This window comes from Mauremys mutica, chromosome 13 (assembly GCF_020497125.1).
Source record: "Mauremys mutica isolate MM-2020 ecotype Southern chromosome 13, ASM2049712v1, whole genome shotgun sequence".
Classification (NCBI taxonomy): Eukaryota; Metazoa; Chordata; order Testudines; family Geoemydidae; genus Mauremys; species Mauremys mutica.
This window is the reverse complement of record NC_059084.1, coordinates 58,429,657-58,451,436: the sequence shown is the minus strand read 5'-3', so window position 1 is coordinate 58,451,436 and position 21,780 is coordinate 58,429,657. Positions and strand designations below refer to the sequence as shown.

The window sequence follows — 21,780 nt, the reverse complement described above, 5'->3', positions numbered from 1 at the left end:
TGGAAAAGAGATAACTAAGGGGGATATGATAGAGGTTTATAAAATCATGACTGATGTGGAGAAAGTAGACAAGGAAGTGTTATTTACTCCCTCACATAACACAAGAACCAGGGGTCACCAAATGAAATTAATAGGCAGCAGCTTTAAAACAAACAAAAGGAAGTATTTTTTCAATCTGTGGAACTCCTTGCCTGGGGATGTTGTGAAGGCCAAGACTATAACAGAGTTAAAAAAAGAACTAGATAAGTTCATGAAGGATACGTCCATCAATGGCTATTAGCCAGGATGGACAGAGATGTTGTCCTTAGCCTCTCTTTGACAGAAGCTGGGAATGGGTAACAGGGTGTGGATCACTTGATGATTACCTGTTCTGTTCATTCCCTCTGGGGCACCCGGCATTGGCCACTTTCAGAAGCCAAGATACTGAGCTAGATGGATATTTGGTCTAACCCAGTATGGCCGTTCTTATGTTCTTATGGTAATATTTTTTCAATATCCCAGAGTTACTAAATCTCTTCTGCTCTGATACACATGATTTGTATGATTCCCTTGGGGCTTTTCTCTGATTCATTCCCTTCTTTTTAATATTTGTGTTCTACACTTGCTGCTCAGAGTTCCTTCTATGTAAGGCCAATATAAACCTTTTGCCATTTGCCCATCACATACGGTCATAATTTGTATGTTCCTTGGCATTGTTATATCACATGATACCCAAGCTCAGAGTAGTCTCCAAGCCATGACCTGTTATGTATATTTCTGTTTTTTATTTTAATATAATATAAAATTCAAAACAAAATGAAACAAAAGATATAGTTGTATGCCATAATCAAGACAAAACAAGAGAGTCAAAAAGATTCCTCAAAAGTGTTTTTGAGATTGACACTTACCAACAAACATTTGTGTTTCGACAGACCTGCATTTCTGGATGGAAAACTGTTCCAGGCAAAGGATTTTTAAAAACCATTTCTGGTGAAGCTACATGCCTTATTACCATGAGGAAGGTCACGTTTAAATCATCATCCTATTCTTCACTCCCTCCCAACCCTACTTTCATGTTAAGCACTTATGCGTAAAGAAGTGGGCCTGCATGAGGTCTGAGATGCCCTGTGCACTGGCCTAACCAGACACCATAGGCAAGCATAGGACATGGACTGCATATCTACAATGCCTGGATAGGGAAGTGATACGAATGTACTGTCAGTGGGTAGGAACCACAGGCACCATTCCAATATGACCATGGTTGGAAGTCAGGAGTCCCTGGCTTCCCATTCTACCCTGTGTCTCTGTTTTCACATTAATTTGATGAAATTTTAGATGCACACAGCATAATGAAGTTAAGTGTTGCCTCTGGTCCTCCACTTCTGAGTTGTGCAGGGTTCCAGGGAATTAATCCGCAAAAGCCCTTAAAGAATGGACATGTATAGATCTCTTCCTCAAAGCTATACCCCTTTGCTGCAAGTGAAGACCACAATTAGCTATACACAGCTCATCTGAAGACAGCAATGGAGGGTTAGAGCAATAGATAATGCTGAACAATCTATTTCCCTTATTGACCAGCAGAACTTTGAAGTTGGGTTAGGAAACACATTATAAATCAGGGGTAAGCTACAAACTCCATCCCAGTTAGATTAATTTACATAATCACATTTTATTTTATTTTACTTTTTAAATAAATTAAATTAAATTAAACAGTGTACATCTCAAAGATAGCAATAACTCCTTCCTACTTCAAAAGTGATTTAACTCTTACCTCCTGATGCTAACTTTAAAGAAGGAATATAGAGCATTCCAGTGGAGAGGTACTAGAATGTTTTGTAACCAATAGAGCTAATTCAAAAAATTTTGATGTAACGCTTTCCTGTTGGAAAATTATGTTTTTTTGAAATCTCAGTGTTTCATAGGTATGTGTCTAGATTTTTGATGGGGAAATTTTGACATGATTTGAAATCAAAATGGAGTATTTTATTCAACTTTCTCATGCTATTTCATTCTAAATTGATTATTATATTTAATGAGACCCAGGTCTGCATCTGCATCATCTCAGGACCTTCTGGCTGCTGTGTTCTATTGAGCGGTGACTCCAATGCTGAATCCAGGTATATCCTGAGAAACAAAAAGCATCTGTGAAGAAAATAATAAGCAAAACATTTCAATTAGTCTCTCAGCCTGGCCTTAGCACATGTCTCTCTCTCTCTCTGGAGGTACATTGATAGTGCACATTTCTTTCAGCAGTGTGTAGAGTAGATACATGTCTCACTCCCCAGCATGGGTATAAATAGCAGTGTAGATGGTGAGGCACTACATGGTCCTCTACTCACCCAAGCAGTGCCTCTCTCATCTGCATGGCTTCTTTTAGCCAGGTTGTGTCCCACTGCCTCCCTGCTGCCAGAGTCTTTCACTGCTGCTGAGCCTTTCACTGGCATGTGTACACACCACAGTGTGGAAACAGACTTGTTTTTCACTGTGGCGTGTAGTTACACATACCCTACATGCCACTGCAAGTGGTCTGTAATGTAGACATAGCCAATGCGTGAATTCCTAACCACAATAAAGGTGTTATCTTGAAGATGTCTCTCTGACTTTAACTGGGTCGAGGGCCGGCACCAGGCACCAGCTAAAGAAGCCAATACTAAGGGGAGGCCCTCCGGCCGCTTTTGGGGCAGCAGGTGCGGGTCTTTGGCAGCAATTCGGAGGCGGGTCCCTCACTCCCTCTCGGAGCAAAGGACCAGCCACCAAATTGCCGCTGAAGAGTGGAGAGATGTGATCGCGCTGCCGCGGCTTTTTTTTTTTTTTTGCCCCACTTGGGGCAGCAGAAAACCTGGAGCCGGCCCTGACTGGGTCCTGCACATCTTAACTTTAAAAATAGAGGTTGGGATTCACAAAGGGATAAATTGGCTAAACCCTAATGAAATCCAAGGGAGTTAGACAACTAGCCACATTAGGCACTTTGGAAAATCTCTGTATTTATTTTCACAGATGTTTAGGCGAGGAGAGATCATTGGGATCACACACTCTGTCCACCTGTATAACAGAACTTCCTCCAAAAACTGTTGATTGAATGAGAGCAGATCTTTTATAGAAACATCCCATATTGATTTAAAAATTGACAGTGATGGAGAATCCATCACAACCCTTGGTAAATTGTTCCAATGGCTAATTAGCCTCATTGTTAAAAATTTACATCAAATTTCCAGTCTGAATTTGCCTAACTTCAATTTTCAGCCATTGAATTATGAAACTATGGGTCTTCTGGATCTGAAAACCCACACAGGAGACCCATACCAATTTTTTTTTAGATTTCAAAATCTGGATGCAATTTTCCTAGCTCAGTTCCATCTCTAACGGAGGCCTGGTCTACACTACGTGTTTATACCGATTTTAGCAGTGTTAAACCGAATTAACCCTGCACCCATCCACACAACAAAGTCCTTAACATCGATATAAAGGGCTCTTAATACCGATATCTGTAATCCTCCCCGACGAGGGGAATAGCACTGAAATCGGTGTTGCCATGTCAGATTAGGGTTAGTGTGGCCGCAATTCGATGTTATTGGCCTCCGGGCGCTATCCCACAGTGCACCATTGTGACTGCTCGGGACAGAAATCTGAACTTGGATGCACTGGCCAGGTAGACAGGAAAAGCCTCGCGAACTTTTGAATTTCATTTCCTGTTTGCCCAGTGTGGAGTGCTCATCAGCACAGGTGACCACACAGTGCTCATCAGTGCAGGTAAACATGCAGTCTGAGAATCAAAAAAGAGCTCCAGCATGGACCGTACGGGAAGTACTGGATCTGATCGCTGTATGGGGAGAGGATTCTGTGCTAACAGAACTCTATTCCAAAAGACGAAATGAAAAAACATTTGAAAAAATCTCCAAGGCCATGATGGAGAGAGGCCACACCAGGGACCCAGTACAGTGCTGTGTGAAAGTTAAGGAGCTCAGACAAGCCTACCAGAAAACCAAAGAAGCAAACGGAAGGTCCAGGGCAGGGCCAAAAACATACCACTTCTACGCTGAGCTGCATGCAATTCTAGGGGGGTCTGCCACTACTACCCCACCCCTGTCCGTGGATTCCGAGGTGGGGGTGGTAATCGCAGCCATGGCTGAGGATTCTGTGGATGGGGAAGATGAGGAGGAAGAGGAGGACAAGCTTGCAGAGAGCACACAGCACTCCGTTCTCCCCAACAGCCAGGAGCTTTTTCTCACCCTGATGGAATTACCCTCCCAGCCTTCCCCAAGCCACTGTCCCAGACAATGAAGCCATAGAAGGCACCTCTGGTGAGTGTACCTTTGTAAATATAAAACATGGTTTAAAAGCAAGCGTTTTTTAATGATTAATTTGCCTTGAGGACTTGGGATGCATTCATGGCCAGTAAAGTTACTGGAAAAGTCTGTTAACATGTCTGGGGATAGAGCGGAAATCCTCCAGGGACATCTCCATGAAGCTCTCCTGGAGGTACTCCAAAAGCCTTTGCAGAAGGTTACTGGGCAGCGCAGCCTTATTCCGTCCTTCATCGTAGGACACTTGACCACGCCATGCATGTAGCAAGTAATCTGGTATCACTGCATGACAAAGTCTGGCAGCGTATGGTCCCTGTGTTTGCTGGCATTCAAGCAACAGACGTTCTTTATCTCGCTATGTTATCCTCAGGAGAGTGAGATCGTTCATGGTAACCTGGTTGAAATACGGGAATTACATTAAGGGGACAGAGGTGGCCATTCCTACTGGGCTGTTTGCCTGTGGCTGAAAAAAAATCCTTCCCTGCAGTTAACCCAGCGGGGCGGAGGCGGGGGGGAAGGGGTGATTGGCGCTGAGCATTTTTGCATTTGGCTAGCAGGGATCTTCCCTGATACCAGCCACGTGGTTGGTGGGGTGATGGCTAGCAGGGATCTTCCATGATACCAACCACGCAGTGGGGGGAGGGGTAAAGCGATCATCCCAGAGAATTGGATGAGGCGGGGAGTTTGGTTTCTGCTTCTGCACGTTAACAGGAAAGATGCAGCGCTCAACGGGCTTTGCTTGCTATTTGGGAAATGAGGGCGCTGGATATATGAAGGCTGCAGAAACTGAAAGACAGTGGCTTACCATGGCCGCATGCAAGCCGAATTCTGTTGCCTGGACCTGCATTTGTGATCTCTAACACCAAAGCTGCAGGCACTCAATATTAAGATGCAAAATGCGACCTTGTACTGAAATCACGTGTGCAATGTAATGTGAATAGTGTTGTTCACCGTCAAAGAGTGTAACCATTGTTCTGTAAAATGTATCTTTTTAAATACTTCTCTCCCTTTTTTCTTTCCCTCCTGCAGCTGCAAATTTTTCAAGCCTCCCCACTCCGTCCCGAAGGCTATCTCAGATAAGGCAGCAGAAAAAAAAGACGCGAGACGAAAGGTTCTCGGAAATCATGGAAGTGACCCGCAATGAAAGAGCTCATCTGAATGAGTGGAAGGACGTGGTATCAAAGTACAGGAAAGATGCCAGTGACCGTGAGGGCAGGAGGGATGAACGTGAGGAGAGGAGAGGAGAGATGCTCGAGATGAGAGGTGGCGGCAGGAAGATCAGAGGAGGCATGATGCAATGCTGGGGCTGCTGCTGCGTGATCAAACTGACATGCTCCGGCGTCTGGTGGAGCTTCAGGAACGGCAGCAGGATCACAGAGTGCCGCTGCAGCCCCTGTATAACCACCCTCCCTCCTCACTATGTTCCTTAGCCTCCTCACCCACCAGACATGTAAGAACGTTTGGGGGGAGGCTCCGTGCACCCGCCCTCTCCACCCCAGTGGACAGCCCAGCCCAAAAGGCTGTCATTATTTTTGAAATTTTTTTAGTGGCCTTTTCCTTCCCTTCTATCCTCCTCCCAAACCCCACCCAGGCTACCTTGTCAGTTCTCTCCCTCTTTTTATAATCAGTTAATAAAGAATACATGATTTTAAAACAATAGTAACTTTATTTCCTTAGAAAGCAAGCTGTGATCGAAGGGAGAGGGTGGGTTGCTTACAGGGAGTGAGTCAATCAAGGGGGTGGGTTTTCATCAAGGAGAAACAAACACAACAGTCACATCGTACCCTGGCGAGTGATTAAACTGGTTTTCAAATTTTCTCTGATGCGCAGCACTTCCTGGTGTGCTCTTCGAATCACCCTGGTGTGTGGCTGTGCATAATCAGTGGCCAGGTGATTTGCCTCAGCCTCCCACCCTGCCATAAAGGTCTCCGCCTTACTCTCACAGAGATTGTGGAGCACACAGCAAGCAGCAATAACAATGGGGATATTGGTTTGGCTGAGGTTTGAGCAAGTCAGTAATGTGCGCCAGCGTCCCTTTAAACGGCCAAATGCATATTCTACCACCATTCTGCACTTGCTCAGCCTGTAGTTGAACAGCTCCTGACTACTGTCCAGGCTGCCTGTGTATGGCTTCATGAGCCATGGCATTAAGGGTCCCCAAGGATTACTACCAGCATTTCAACATCCCCAACTGTTATTTTCTGGTCTGGGAAGTAATTCCCTTGCTGCAGCCGTTTAAACAGAGTAGTGTTCCTGAAGATGTGAGCGTCATAGAATCATAGAATCTCAGGGTTGGAAGGGACCTCAGGAGGTCATCTAGTCCACCCTCTGCTCAAAGCATGAACCCTTCCCGGACATCCCACGTTCATGTTGGTGAAACATCCCTTGTGATCCACCAGTGCTTGCAGCACCATTGAAAAGTACCCCTTGCGATTTAAGTACTGGGTGCTCTGGTGCTCCGGTGCCAAGATAGGGATATGGGTTCCATCTATCACCCCCCCACAGTTAGGGAATCCCATTGCAGCAAAGCCATCCACTATGACCTGCACATTTCCCAGAGTCACTACCTTTCGTAGCAGCAGCTTAGTGATTGCTTTGGCTACTTGCATCACAGCAGTCCCCACAGTAGATTTGCCCACTCCAAATTAATTCCCAACTGACCGGTAGCTGTCTGGCGTTGCAAGCTTCCAGAGAGCTATCGCCACTTGCTTCTCAACTGTGAGGGCTGCTCTCATCTTGGTATTCTGGCGTTTCAGGGCAGGGGAAAGCAAGTCACAAAGTTCCATGAAAATGCCCTTATGCATGCGAAAGTTTCGCAGCCACTGGGAATCATCCCACATCTGCAACACTATGAGGTCCCACCAGTCTGTGCTTGTTTCCCGGGCCCAAAATCGGAGTTCTATGGCTAGAACCTGCCCCATTACCAGCATGAACTCCAAAGCGCAGGGGCCCGCAGTTTGAGAGAATTCTGTGTCCATGTCCTCATCACTCTCGTCACTGCGCTGCCGTAGCCGCCTCCTCCTCGCCTGGTTTTGCAGGTCCTGGTTCAGCATAGACTGCACGAGAATGCGCGAGGTGTTTACAACGTCCATGACTGCTGTCTTGAGCTGAGCAGGCTCCATGCTTGCCGTGGTATGGCGTCTGCACATTTCACCCAGGAAAAAAAGCGCGAAACGGTTGTCTGCTGCTTTCACGGAGGGAGGGGTGAGGCTGTATCCAGAACCACCAGCGACAATGTTTTTTGCCCCATCAGGCACTGGGATCTCAACCCAGAATTCCAATGGGTGGGGGAGACGGTGGGAACTATGAGATAGCTATGGTATAGGTACCCACAGTGCAATGCTCTGGAAATCGACGCTAGCATCGGTACATGGATGCACACCGCTGAATTAATGTGCTTACTGTGGCCGCGTGCAATCGACTTTATACAATTTGTTTCCAAATATCGGTTTCTGTAAAATCAGAATAGCACCGTAGTTTAGACATACCCTCAGATAGGATTTGATCCTATAGGCTTCACTAATTTTTCACTTGATCTTTATACAGGCAAAACTCCTATAGACTCCAAGGAAACATTTGCCTGAGTACATCTAAAAAATAACTTTGGGTTTTAGCCCGTTAGGAGGTGGAATACATAGAGAGAAAGAAAATACCTTCAGTCAAAAGGAGTCAGATGCCTCTTAAACATTTTGCTAGGATTTTCAAAGGAGCTTAAGAGAGTTAAGTGAGCAATGAAACTTTCTATGAGTGCAATAGTAACCTATTTTATTAGTGTTATAAATGTTCAATATGAAATCATAGAATCATAGAAGAGTAGAACTGGAAGGGACCTCTCAAGTTTGTGGTCTAACCACTGGGCGATGAGATGTTCTGATATGGGGGCTGCCTCACTCTCTCTCGTTGAAGCTGTTCCACTGTGGATAATAGAGACACTGGGTCCAAGAGACAGAGAGCATGAGAATGATTCTGTAGCCTGGTGGTTAGAGCACTTACCTAGGAAGGGAGTGTGATGGGATCACCCCTCCCCCACCAGGGTTCAGCCTGGGACTGTGAGACTACTTAATTCTCTCCAGCCTGGGCTGTCTCTCACAATGCAGCAAACCTCTCCAGGCACTGTGATCACTCAGCACAACAGCATGTGCAGCCCCACACCCAGCTAGATTACAGGAATGCTCCCAGAGCCACTCAGGAATCACACAGAGAAAGGCACCAGAGCCAAATTCCCCCAGTTCCTGCACTGTACCTCAGGAATATACCATCTTGCACTGCTCAAGATGGTCCGTGCACATTTATTAACTGGTTCACTACTTCAACAATGGAAAGTGGACATACACCAGCCTTTGTCAAACCTGAGCAGATTTGTCCCACACTTCATACTAACTCTCTAGTAAAGAAAAACAATTAAACAAATGTATTGACTATAAAAGATAGATTTTAAGTGATATTAAATGATAGGCAAACAGTCAGAGTTAGTTACCAAGAGAAAATAAAATATAAGCATGCACTCTACAGTCTCAACCCCATTAGACTGGGCAACAGTTAGATTAAGCAGTTTTTCTTACCGTACTGGATATTGCAGTCCTTAATGTAAAGATTTGTACCTTAAATATGGGCCAGTCTCCTCTGTTGGAGGAGTCTTGTTCCATGTCTTTGCTGCTTGCAGCATAGGTGGGTGAAGGAGAAAGGCTCAGCATGTGGCCACTGTGTTCTGTTTTATAGCCTCAGTCCCATGTACTTGGGGAGCACAAGTCCAGGCATGTCTGGGGGAATTGCTGAGTCTCCAGGCAAGGTTGAGCAATTCCCCTGGTGTGGCCTCATGCAGGTGGGTCATTGAATTGTAGCTCCTCTGCTGGACAATGGTTGTTGATGGGTTGTTGTCACCCCGACCGGGAGTTGGTCACTTTCCTTGCTGTTGGTTCTGGGGAGCTAATATCTGGCTCATTCCCCAGCTTACAACATGTTTTAGTGACAACCATACAACACAATTCTCATAACTTCATATGCATTAATGATACACGTATATGGACAGAGAAATGATTTTCAACAGATCATAACCTTTTCCCTGATACCTCACAAGCCCTGCTTTATATGTTAGATCACATATAAAAATGAGGAATATGGGGGGTTACAGGGTGCTCCCCCATGGTAGAGAATGTCACAGGGAGTGGCCCAAAATCCTGTCCCCTTGATCTTTTGTTATTCAGAACCAGTGGAATAGCTTCAGTAGTAGTCACTGAGGGTGCTACATGTCTGAATATCCCATAGCCCAGTGATTTAAACACTCCCCTGAGAGGGTGCAGATCTCTGCTGAAATACTTTCTTCCCCTCAGGGGAGACTTCAAGAGGGGGGTTTCTTACATCCTAGGGTAGAGCTCTAATCACTGAGCTAAAAGTCATTGGTTCATTCCTCTTCCCCGCCACTCCGTCTTCTTCCAAACAACACGTTAAGCTCCAAACTCAAAGAGAGGGTTCCGAGCTGAGCATCCCAAGCTAAGGTAGGTGCTGAACTCCCTGAGAGGGGTAGAGCTTAGCTCACAGTCCTCTCCTTAAAAGCAACAAAGAATCCTGTGGCACCTTATAGACTAACAGACGTTTTGCAGCATGAGCTTTCGTGGGTGAATACCCACTTCTTCAGATGCACTTCTTCAGATGCAGCTCATGCTGCAAAACGTCTGTTAGTCTATAAGGTGCCACAGGATTCTTTGTTGCTTTTACAGATCCAGACTAACACGGCTACCCCTCTGATACTTGAGTCCTCTCCTTGGCAACTCCCATGGTCTAGCTTAGCCAGCTCCCAGGATGGGGTATCTTATATGGAGCCCATTCTTAGGTGTCTATTCCTGCCCTTTCATTGCAGAGGGGCCTAGGCACCTCATTCAGGATTTGTGGATCGCAGTGATTTTCTGGGCACCTGCAATTTATATCTCAGCATTGCAATGTCTAATGGCTGGTCTACACTCTTTGCTGCTTTTACAGATCCAGACTAACACAACTACCCCTCTGATACTATACTGAAAAGGTACATCAACAGAGATGTAGCTATGTGACCTAACACCTGGTGTAGACAGCACTAGGTTGACAGAAGAATTCTTCCTAGCTTCTGCCTCTAGAGGAGGTAAATGACCTACAGAACCCCTCTCATCGCTGTAGTGAGCGTCTACACTGAATCCCTACAGCTATGCCATTGTAGCATTTTAAGCATAGGCATAGCCTACGTCCCTTTGTGAATGTAGTCCTTTGTGCTCCCACTTACTATGGAAGAATCAGCTGGTGGTGGAACAAAGTGAGGCTATTTCTAGCACTGAGGCACATAGGGGGGAAAATGATAAGACGTTCTAGTTTATTTATTTAATATTCATCATGCAGAAGGAAAGAGGATTGTACAGTGTTATTGTCGCATACAGCACAGTAAAAACTATTTGGAAATTAACAATAAATAAATCTTACCATTATAAATAACAGGCAAGATTATAACAGAGTAACTGTGAAGTAACATCATCAGCTTCAATAAAAACAACGAGGAGTCCTTGTGGCACCTTAGAGACTAACAAATTTATTTTGGCATAAGCTTTCATGGGCTAGAACCCACTTCATCAGATGCATGGAGTGGAACATACAGGAGCAGGTATAAATACATGAAAATATGTGATTTGCCTTACCAAGAGTCAGGTCAGTCTAAGGAGACAATTCAATTGACAGCAGGATACCAAAGGAAAAAAAAAACTTCTGAAGTGGTAATGAGAGTGGCCCATTCCAGACAGTTGACAAGAGGTGTGAGTAACAGTAGGGGTAAATTAGTATTGCGGAAATTAGGTTTAGGTTTTGTAATGACCCAACCACTCATAGTCTTTATTCAGGTCTAATCCCAAATAAATGTGTTAGTCTCTAAGGTGCCACAAGGACTCCTCGTTGTTTTTGCTGATACAGACTAATATGGCTACCACTCTAAAGCTTCATTAAAGTTACGCATCATTTACAAAGTGTGTATATAAAATTGAAAGATTGCTCACAGCTGGGCTCAAACTTCCTTTCCCTTTGTAAACTAGGAAATCCCACAGTGAAATCTTGCAGACACATTGGTTTGCTGGGCAGCTGTAATATCATGATTCCGAACAGTGTAAATTTCTGTGTTAGTGTGGTGCCATTTGATCATTGACAAACCAACATGCATGTTTGTGTGTCTTACAAAATCTATCTATCTATCTATCTATCTATCTATCTATCTATCTATCTAAAAAAGGCTTGGCTCCCAGCTACCATATTATGCACCTGAAGCACAGGATCAGGCCTCACTGGGATTCACCAAACCTCCACTCAGTTGTCACTGGACCCTGTAGACACCCTCTGGACCCTCAGTTGACACCTAAGTTTTGGCAGTAAGATTTCCCAAGGTGCTCTGGGCGTATGCACGGCTGCCCTGCTCTAAGCATACTGATGCCTAAGTCCCACAGCAGTGCGGGAACTGGGGGAAGACAGGCGTTCTTCCACATAGCTCACCTGCGGGCCCACTGTTGTAGGCTGTAGACCTGGGGAACTGGAGCCTGGGTCTCTGAAATGAGAGCCATCAGGCTTCTCATAAGAAGATAAGAACGTAAGAACAGCCATACTGGGTCAGACCACAAGGTCCATCTAGCCCAGTTGTTGCATCGCAGAGGAGCAGGGACAGAGTCTGACCACCCATGTGATCATAAGCAGAGAGTACTTTATTCATTTCCAGCATGCTCTTTATACTCTTAAAGCAGGCAAGCAAGCAGTTGCTAATTGGTTAACAAATTTAACACACCCGCAGCTGTAACTTCATAGAACTAGCCAAGGCCAACTTCTCAAAACAAAGCTCAAAGCCTAATTAACCCATCCTAAAAACCTAAACATCTTAGCTTCCCACACTACCAGCTGCCAAGCTAGCAAAATATTCTCAACACCTCCCCCCTCTACCCAAAATCAAAAAGGAGGGAAAAAAAAAGGAATAAAAACATAAGCAAAACATTTCCAACTTATTACAGCATAACACCACAATCTATCACAAGCCAAAATTAAAACTTTATAAAGCCAACCTATATAACCATGCAATTCTTAACATAACCCCAACAACACCAAACAAAAACAAAGCACAACAAATAAATGGTGTAAATTCTACAGGATTCCCCCCTACTCAATAGCACACCAACTTGTGGCAAACTTCTATTACCAAAACATCCCTCAGATGTCAGGCGATCAAACTGACACTGAGGGAGGGGGGGGTCCTAGAAAAAACACAACATAAACCACATAAAACACAAAAAACAATCCTGGCCAGAAAAAAAAACAAACAAACAAACACCACAAAACAAAACAAAAAACACATAACATAAATTTAACTCTGTAAATAAATGCATGGTACATAAAATGCTATGCAGCTAACACCAATTTTCTTAATATCTAAAAAACAAAACAAAACTACCCCTACTGGGCAATCAATCATTACATACAATATACAAATACCCTTAGTACCATCAGGCCAAAAGGGAAAATTACATCATCAATTAAATCATTTACAGTAATACAATTGCATCCTAACTCACTTCTAAATTCAACTGCTATTCCCTCCAGCAACCACAGAGTTAACTTTGTACTCTGCCTAACATTACTCGCTAGTAATTAAGTGCCTTTTCTATCAACTACACCCTCAAGGTTATCAACCAGTATTCCAAGCTTGTTGTCTGTTGCCCGCCGCCTGGGCCCGATCCTTTTTTCTTCTTCAAGTTCTCTATCTATTGCGTGCCTGCCTGGGCCCGATCCAAAGCACTTTACATAAAGGTATTTTGGGTCACATAAATTCAAAGCCATTCTCCCAAATTTCCTAGATTTATGCCTACAACTCCCCGCTTTAAGAATACTCAACAAACCTTTAGGCCGAATTTTCTCAAACTTCAAAAACAAAAAACAAATAGGCTCTAAAAAACAGGGGTTAGTAATGGGGAGGGGTAATATCATTTACAATCCAATTAGGGAGGGCAATACATGCTAAAAAAAAATTCCACAACACAGGGCGCAGCCTGCAAAATAAACCCCAAAATCCAATCAATACCACAGTTTTTAGCAGGAGTCCCAAATTTTTTCCTGCCAGTGTGCAATTCTTTGCTTCTTTACCAGGGTCAGTTCTCAATGTCTTTTTAGTCAGGAATTTCTAGACATTGGCAATATCAATAATGTAAGTGTTTTTTCTCCTGTTCCACCACCATCGTGGTTCAAGTTCTACGGGGGGAATTATCAGGACATCATCCTATACATTCAGGCAAAGCAAAAATTATCTCAATCAATTAAATCATTCAGGGAGGGTCAAACAAAAAGGATCCTGGCACAGCAAACAAGCAACTTTCCTCCAGGGGCCCAGGTTGTGTACATCGTGTGGCTCTTTCAAACATTCCATCCACCACTGCAGCAGACATCTCTGATACTAACACAGTTGCAATTGCTTCACTGCTACTGCTTGCAGCCTCAAATCCCGAATGAGCAGTGGTAATATCTTGGACTAGTTCAGGAAATAGTTTTCCAGGCACTGCTTCTAAAGGCTTTAAAGTTTCAGCTGAGGTTTCCATAGATGTTACAGTTTCTGCAATGATTTGTTCTTCAATTGCTGCAGCTGTAACAGGCACAAATGTTTTTTGAGCCCCAGAGCTTTCAATACTAAAAATGGGTGAGCCAGTATCTGCCAGCTGCACAGCTAAATTCCCTTGCTCCTCTTCGTCTCCCTTTCCACACACAGGCAGTTCTTGAGGACACATGGCGCTCTGTAGAGGGGCCCCATTTACAACTGCCCCTGGGCATTCTGATACTAGGTTAGATGGCGCATCTCCTACATCATTCTGCATGGGGGCCTCAGCTGCAACCGCTTCAATGTGCTCTAATTCCAAGGTAAACACAGTATCTTCTACCTCTGTCGTCCCAGGTGCCTCAGTTACCCCACTCTGCATTGCATCCCCAATAAAAGCTTCCTGAGTAATCTGCTGCCCATCGGATCCCTGAAGCCGAGCAGTTCGGGTGGGCTTGCACAAAGTAATGTCCATAGCAAAGGCAGTTTGGGGAGGGCCAGTGGATCCAAACCCTCGAGACCCGCGGTCAATCGGGGTCGGTCGGGGCACACATCCCTTGAAAGGTATTAACTGAGCAAGACGTGTACCAGCAGTTATAGTCACAGGGGGACAAAGGGCGCGTACCATTATCCCAATATTCCCCGTATGGTCGGCATCAATAAGGCCAGGCAAAACAAAAATACCTTGTTTCGATGTTGACGAACGGCCAATCAAAAGGGCACTCAGGCCAAATCCTAATGGACCATCGGTGTTGGAAGGAAGAACTTGAACCTCGTCAGTCTCTAAAACTACATCTGTCGCTGTGGCCAAGTCCACTCCGGCACTGCCACGGGTTGCTCCGGTGAGGTGTTCCAGGCAGCCGGGTTGGCGGGTGGAGGCACTTGTGTCGTCGCGCTCCTCCGAGGGGCGCTCCGTGATCCGTTTCCCGGCAGCGGTGTTCCATCCTTCGTGTAACGCGCCCAACAGTCGGCGGCGCGATGTCCAAACTTATCACATCGTGTGCAAGCGCCAGTTGCAGCTTCAGGTGACACATCAGAGGCCTGCTGCCCATTTTGCATAGGGCAGTCCCGCCGGAAATGCCCGGGTTTTCCACAACCAAAACAGGGGCCGGCTGGCCGGGTCGGTCTTCTAGCCTCCCGCTGTCGCCCGAGCAGGGGTTGTAACGCCACGGCCAGTGCAGAGGCCTGTGCCTTAGCATGAATTGCTGCCTTATCCGTCTCCTCAAGCATAGCGGCCCTACCACATGCCTCAATCATTTCCATCAGGGTCGCAGTCTTGGGCAAGGTGGCTAATATACGGCGGCAAGTGGGATTTGCATTCTGGGTGGCAAGATCAAGTCCAACTGCAGTTCTGGCTTCTGGCGTCAGATTGGGAGATCTATCAATAGCCTCTCGAAGGCGATCCAAAAAGGTGGAATACGGTTCCGATGGGCCTTGTGTAATTTTAGCATAGGGAGGGACCGGCTTTCCCATCTGGGGCACCGCTTTAAAGGCAGCCAAAGCTAGTTCCTGTGATTGCTGCAGGATCCGGGGCTCAAGGCGAGCTTGCAAGTGCGGGTCAACAAAGCGACCGGCTCCCAAAAACATATCAGCAGTGGCCAGGCGCCGAGGATCATCATCCGGTAAATCCAAATTGCGGACAAGAGCCAAGTCAACTCTCTTAGCCCAATCATCTTTCCACAACAGTTTCTGTGTAGGTGTAAGAAGCATGTCAGCTAGCTTAATCGCATCGTACGGACACATTGCTTGGCCAGCAAATACCTGTTCAATGATAGACTGTACATACGGATTATCTAGTCCATAAGCCATGATCGATTTCTGTGCCTCACGGATCAACTTCCAGTCCAAAGGGGCCCACCGTCTATGATTAGGGTGTTGAGGGTCTGGCGTAATCACCGGAAAGGCCTCGGGTGTTAGACCTTCAAGGATGGCTTCTCTTAAAACCCCATGCCAGCGCTGTACCGGATCCGGAGGGTCTCCAGTTGGAGGGTCCCCGGGGCCAGGCGGGGCGGGGGGGCGAGTTGAATGAAAGCACTTGTGAAGATGCGATCGCGATGATCCAGGTGGAAGACCTTCCAATTGGTCCAACTTGTCACATATATGCTGCAGCTGTCGACCCTGGCGCTCCATCTCCTTATAGAAGGCATCAGACTGAGTAAACTGAGGAAACGTAGTCAAATCGGGATATGGGTTCGATGGCACATGTTCCACCCGAGCCTCCTCTGTCCCCCCGCAATCGTGGCACCCCCAGGCCCCGTGGACACGGCATGGCTTTGGAGGGGGTGCATACGGCAAGGCTGTCTCCATAGGCTCGGGCGTATCGGGGGGTAACGGGACCGTAGCAGGATCAATCATGTCGGGGCCGATAGCCACATTGGAGGGTAGTGGGGCCGTAGCAGGGGCAACATCATCCATAGGGTAGGGGTTGGAAGCCAAAGGTATCACCGTGTCCTCACCACCGAAAAACTCTCTGGCTCCAACCGGCAACACAGAAGGCATTCCGGGCGTTGGGCGGCAAAGCTCAGAAAGGGCCGCCTGCACTCCTGCCTCGGCCGCGAGAGTTTCTACTATCTCCTTCGCCTTATTCCATACTGGACTCAGGGAGAAGGCCTCCTTATCGCCCCGAGCCACCGACTTCCAAAGCTCGGAGCCTAGCCGCTCCCAAACAGTTTTATCAAAAATTGTACTTGGTTGAACAGAAAGTCCCCTTCTCCGTCCCCACCGCAGCAGACGGGATAACTTATCAGAGGGGAGCTTCTCTCCCTGCCGCTCCGCGATGCGCATCAAATATTCATGCACCGTCCTTTCTTCCGCTGATGCAGCGGTTCCCATGTTAGCTGCTCACCTCTGGGCTGGGGTGTGCCTCCCTTTTCAGACGCCCTGCGGCTTGCCGCTCGACACTGAACTCAGGTGCGCCCTTCTTTTCGGACGCCCTGCGGCCGCCGCTCAACACTGAGCTCAGGTGCGCCCCTCTTTTCGGACGCCCTGCGGCTCCTAGCCGCTCGACACTGAGACTCAGGTGCGCCTCCTTTTCTTCTTTTCAGTTCAGGCCACCAACACTGTCCTCATTCAATCACGTCGGGGTCACCATTTGTTGCATCGCAGAGGAGCAGGGACAGAGTCTGACCACCCATGTGATCATAAGCAGAGAGTACTTTATTCATTTCCAGCATGCTCTTTATACTCTTAAAGCAGGCAAGCAAGCAGTTGCTAATTGGTTAACAAATTTAACACACCCGCAGCTGTAACTTCATAGAACTAGCCAAGGCCAACTTCTCAAAACAAAGCTCAAAGCCTAATTAACCCATCCTAAAAACCTAAACATCTTAGCTTCCCACACTACCAGCTGCCAAGCTAGCAAAATATTCTCAACACCCAGTATCCTGTCTTCTGATAGTGTTGAATGCCAGGTTCCCCAGAGGGAATGAACAGAAAAGGTAATCACTGAATGATCCATTCCTTATCGCCCATTCCCAGAGTCTGGCAAAGAGAGGCTATGGATACCTTCCCAGTCTTCCTGGCTAGTAGCTATTGATGAACCTATCCTCCAAGAATTTAGCTAGTTCTTTATTGAACCCCCTTGTTGCCCTTTTCTGAACCTTTTCCAATTCCAATATATCTTTTTTTAAGACGCGGCTACCACATCTCTATGCAGTATTCAAGGTGTGGGCATTCCATGGATTTATATAGAGGCAGTATGTTATTCTCTGGTTTTATTATCTATCCCTTTCTTAATGATTCCCAGCATATTGTTTACGTTTTGGACTTACTCTGCACATTGAGTGGATGCTTTCAGAGAACTATCCACAATGACTCCAAGATCTCTTTCTTGAACGGTAACAGATAATTTTGATGCCATCATTTTATATGTATAGTTGGGATTAGGTTTTCCAATGTGCATTACTTTGCATTTATCAAAATTGAATTTCATCTGCCATTTTGTTTCCCAGTCAACCAGTTTTAAGAGATCCTTTTGTAGCTCTTCGCGGTCTGCCTGAAATTAACTATTTTGAGTAGTTTTGTATCATCTTCAAATTTTGGCACCTCACTGTTTACTCCTTTTTCCAGATCATTTATGAATATGATGACTAGGACTGGGCCCAGTACAGACCCCTGGGGGACACCACTATTTACCTCTCTGCATTCTGAAAACTGACCATTTATTCCGACCCTTTGTTTCCTATCTTTTAACCAGTTACTAATCCATGAAAGGATCTTTCCTTCTCAAGCTTGCTTTCTCTCTGTCTGGCCAAAATTGTCTTTAATCCGCAGTGGAACATCTTGAACAGAGAGATTTAAGACTACCTCACCACCAGACTATCCCGCTGCCCAATGATGAGGGCACCCACCACATAAGTAGCAGATATGCTTCAAATCCTTTCTCCCCATGAGGCAAAGAGGGAAACTGACCTGCGGTCTCCTCTATCCCAGGTGAGTACGCTACCTACTGGGCTAACAGTTATGAGGGAGGCCATCTTCCTTCTTCTTGCATCATGGCTCAGGCTCCATTGGTGAGGTAGGCAGAGGAACAGCTATCTTTCACAGGTCAGGAATCACTCTGGGTTTTAGGAACCCGGACACCAAGATGGTGGCTGCAGTGCACATGCCCCGAGGCTGAAACATAGGCACCCGGGGATATTTCATTGCAACAACTTAGGTGCCAAGGGAGTTTAGGTGCTACAGAGTTTCGCAGCAGCTAAACAAGAGTTTTGTGATTCCCAGGGGTGCCTAAATGTGGGACTGAGGCACCTAAAGTGGCAGATAGGTCCCTAAATCCCTTTGTGAATCCAAGCCAGGAAAACTAACTCCTTCTACTGCATTTAGGTTTGAAATAGTCACGGTGCCGCTCAGGTCCAGGCTCAGATTTTCTGTCCTTTTTGAACACGAGCAAAACAGAGAAATGGTTTTAAAACTTCTTGGTGGAGGAGGAAACAATCTGCTGGATCTCCTCCCGAATCCTCTCCTTGTTGTTGGATATGTTCATCTTTGCTCTTTTGAGGAGTTCTTTGACATCATCCTCTTTGTAGGAAAACTGAAAGGTGGAATATCTCTCTCTGAAGTCATGTATTTTATCTAGAAATAAAAGGGGTGAGAAGTGACAAAGAGAGGAAAACAGTGGTACTGTTTTACACTTTTACAGATTCTAGAAGCATAGAATCCAGGTATCTAAAGAGGCAGGGGAACAACATGGCCAACTCCTGAGGTTTTCATAGAATCATAGAAATGTCAGGCTGAAAGTACCTCGAGAGGTCACTAAGTCCAGCTTCCTGTGCTGAGGCAGGACCAAGTGAACCTACATCATCCCTGACAGGTGTTTGTCCAAGCTGCTCCTAAAATCTTCTGATGGTGAACCCACTACATCCCTTGGAAGCTAATCCAGAGTGTAAATACCCTTAGCCTTAGAAAGGCTTTTTTTCTTCAAAAATACCATGTGACCAGATAACTAGCGAAGTTATCATAGACAATAAAGGGGAAGGGATTCAGATCTGGATAAGTAAAGAAAAGTCACAGATTTTCTGGAAAATTTGAATGTATTCAAATCAGCAGGGCCTATTGCTATTCACCCAAGGGCACTGAAGGAATTAGCTGAAGAAAACTTGGAGCCACTAGCAACAATATTTGCAAACTGATGCAGGGTTTCTTAAACAGGGGTCACCGCTTGTGTAGAGAAAGCCCTTGGCGGGCCGGGCCAGTGCGTTTACCTGCCCCGTCCGCAGGTCCAGCCAATTGCGGCTCCCACTGGCCGTGGATCGCTGCTATGGGCCAATGGGAGTTGCTGGAAGCAGTGAAGGCCGAGGGACTTACTGGCTGCCGCTTCCAGCAGCTCCCATTGGCCCGGAGCAGCGATCCGCGGCCAGTGGGAGCCGCAATCGGCCGGACTTGCAGATGGGGCAGGTAAACATACCAGTCCAGCCACCAGGGGCTTTCCCTTCAGAAACGGCGACCCCTGTTTGAGAAACCCTGAACTAATGGATAACAGGAGAGGTCCCGGAAGACTGTAGGAGGGCTAACCTAGTGCCCATCTTTAAAAGGAGAAAAAAGGAAGAGCCAGGCAACTATAGACCAGTCAGCCTGACTTTGATGCTTGGGAAGCTACTAGAAGAATGTATACCTGCAGGACAAAGAGGTGATCACTAGCAGCCAGCCTAGGTTTATCAAGAAGAAATAATGCCAAACTAGTTTGATTTCCTTCTTTGACAGGGTAACTGATTTGGTGGATGAGGAAATGCGGTGGACGTAATATACCTGGATTTCAGCAGGACTTTTGACACAGTACCACATAACATTCTGATAAGTAAGCGGAAGAAATGCAGGCTTGACAGAACTACCATTAAGTGGATACATAATTGGTTAAACAACAGAAACAAGGAGTAACTATTAATGGAATAGTGTTGGATTGGAGGGAGACCTTCAGTGGGGTTCCACAGGGATCTGTTCTGGGTCTGGTGTTGTTTAACATCTTTATTAATGACCAGGATGTAGGAAGAAAGAGCATACTGATGAAGTTTGCAGAGTACGCAAAGCTAGGGGGGTTGCCAAAACGTTGGAGGATAGAGATAAAATTTAGAGGGATCTAGACAAATTGGAGCACTGGATTATAGGTAACAAAAATAAATTAAACATAGACAGTTGTAAGGTGCTACACTTAGAGAGAAAAACTAAAAGAACAAGTATAGAGTGGAGGGCAGATATGGGAGTTGTGGTGGATCACAACCTCAACATGAGTCAGTAATGTGATGCTGTTGCAAAATAAGCAAATGCAATTTTAGTTTGCACTAACAGAGGTACAGCATGCAAGTCAGAGGTGATAATGCCACGCTGCTTGGCGCTGGGTAGGTCTCAGCTGGAGCATTGTGTCCAGTTTTGGTCACCAATGTATAGAAGGGATATAGAGAAACTGGAAATGATCCATAGTTGACTGACAAAGATGATCAAAGGGATGGAATGCACGCCGTATGAGCAAAGGCTGAAGGAGCTCGGTATGTTTAGTTTGGAAAAGAGGACATTAAGGGGAGACAAGATGGGGCATGACAAGAGGCAATGGGTTCAAACTACAGCAGAGCAGATTTAGATTAAATCTCAGGAAAATCTTTCTAACAGTACGAAGAGTAGGAACATGGAACAGACTGCATAGGGAGGTCGTGGAAGCTCCTTCCCTGGAGGTTTTCAAAAGGAGGCAGATAGCCATCTACCCTGGATGTTTTAGACACATCAAATCCTGCATCTTGGCAGGGGTTTAGACTAGAATCATAGAATATCAGAGTTGGAAGGGATCTCAGGAGGTCATCTAGTCCAACCCTCTGCTCAAAGCAGGACCAATTCCCAACTAAATCATCCCAGCCAGGGCTTTGTCAAGCCTGACCTTAAAAACCTCTAAGGAAGGAGATTCCACCACCTCCATAGGTAATCCATTCCAGTGCTTCACCACCCTTCTAGTAAAAAAGTTTTTCCTAATATCCAACCTAAACCTCCCCTACTGCAACTTGAGACCATTACTCCTTGTTCTGTCATCTGGTACCACTGAAAACAGTCTAGATCCATTCTCTTTGGAACCCCCTTTCAGGTAGTTGAAAGCAGCTATCAAATCCCCTCTCATTCTTCTCTTCTGCAGACTAAACAATCCCAGTTCCCTCAGCCTCTCCTCATAAGTCATGTGCTCCAGCTTCCTTATCATTTTTGTTGCCCTCCGTTGGACTCTTTCCAATTTTTTCACATCCTTCTTGTAGTGTGGGGCCCAAAACTGGATACAGTACTCCAGATGAGGTCTCACCAATGCCGAACAGAGGGGAATGACCATGTCCCTCGATCTGCTGGCAATGCCCCTACTTATACATCCCAAAATGCTGTTAGCCTTCATGGCAACAGGGCACACTGTTGACTCATATACAGGGCCGGCTCTAGACCCCAGCGAGCCAAGCAGGCGCG

The 21,780-nt window shown here is 46.0% G+C and overlaps 1 protein-coding gene across 1 annotated transcript in view; it reads right to left on the bottom strand.

Annotated features, from left to right (window-relative positions):
• Positions 1-18,695: 18,695 nt before the first annotated feature.
• Positions 18,696-21,780, bottom strand: part of LOC123347869 (cytosolic phospholipase A2 gamma-like) — a 38,761-nt gene continuing 35,676 nt past the window's right edge. The window contains exon 15 of the mRNA XM_044985059.1: positions 18,696-18,927. Coding sequence (XP_044840994.1) covers positions 18,761-18,927 — 167 coding nt within the window. The 3' untranslated portion in view covers positions 18,696-18,760. The remainder of the gene's footprint in view (positions 18,928-21,780) is intronic.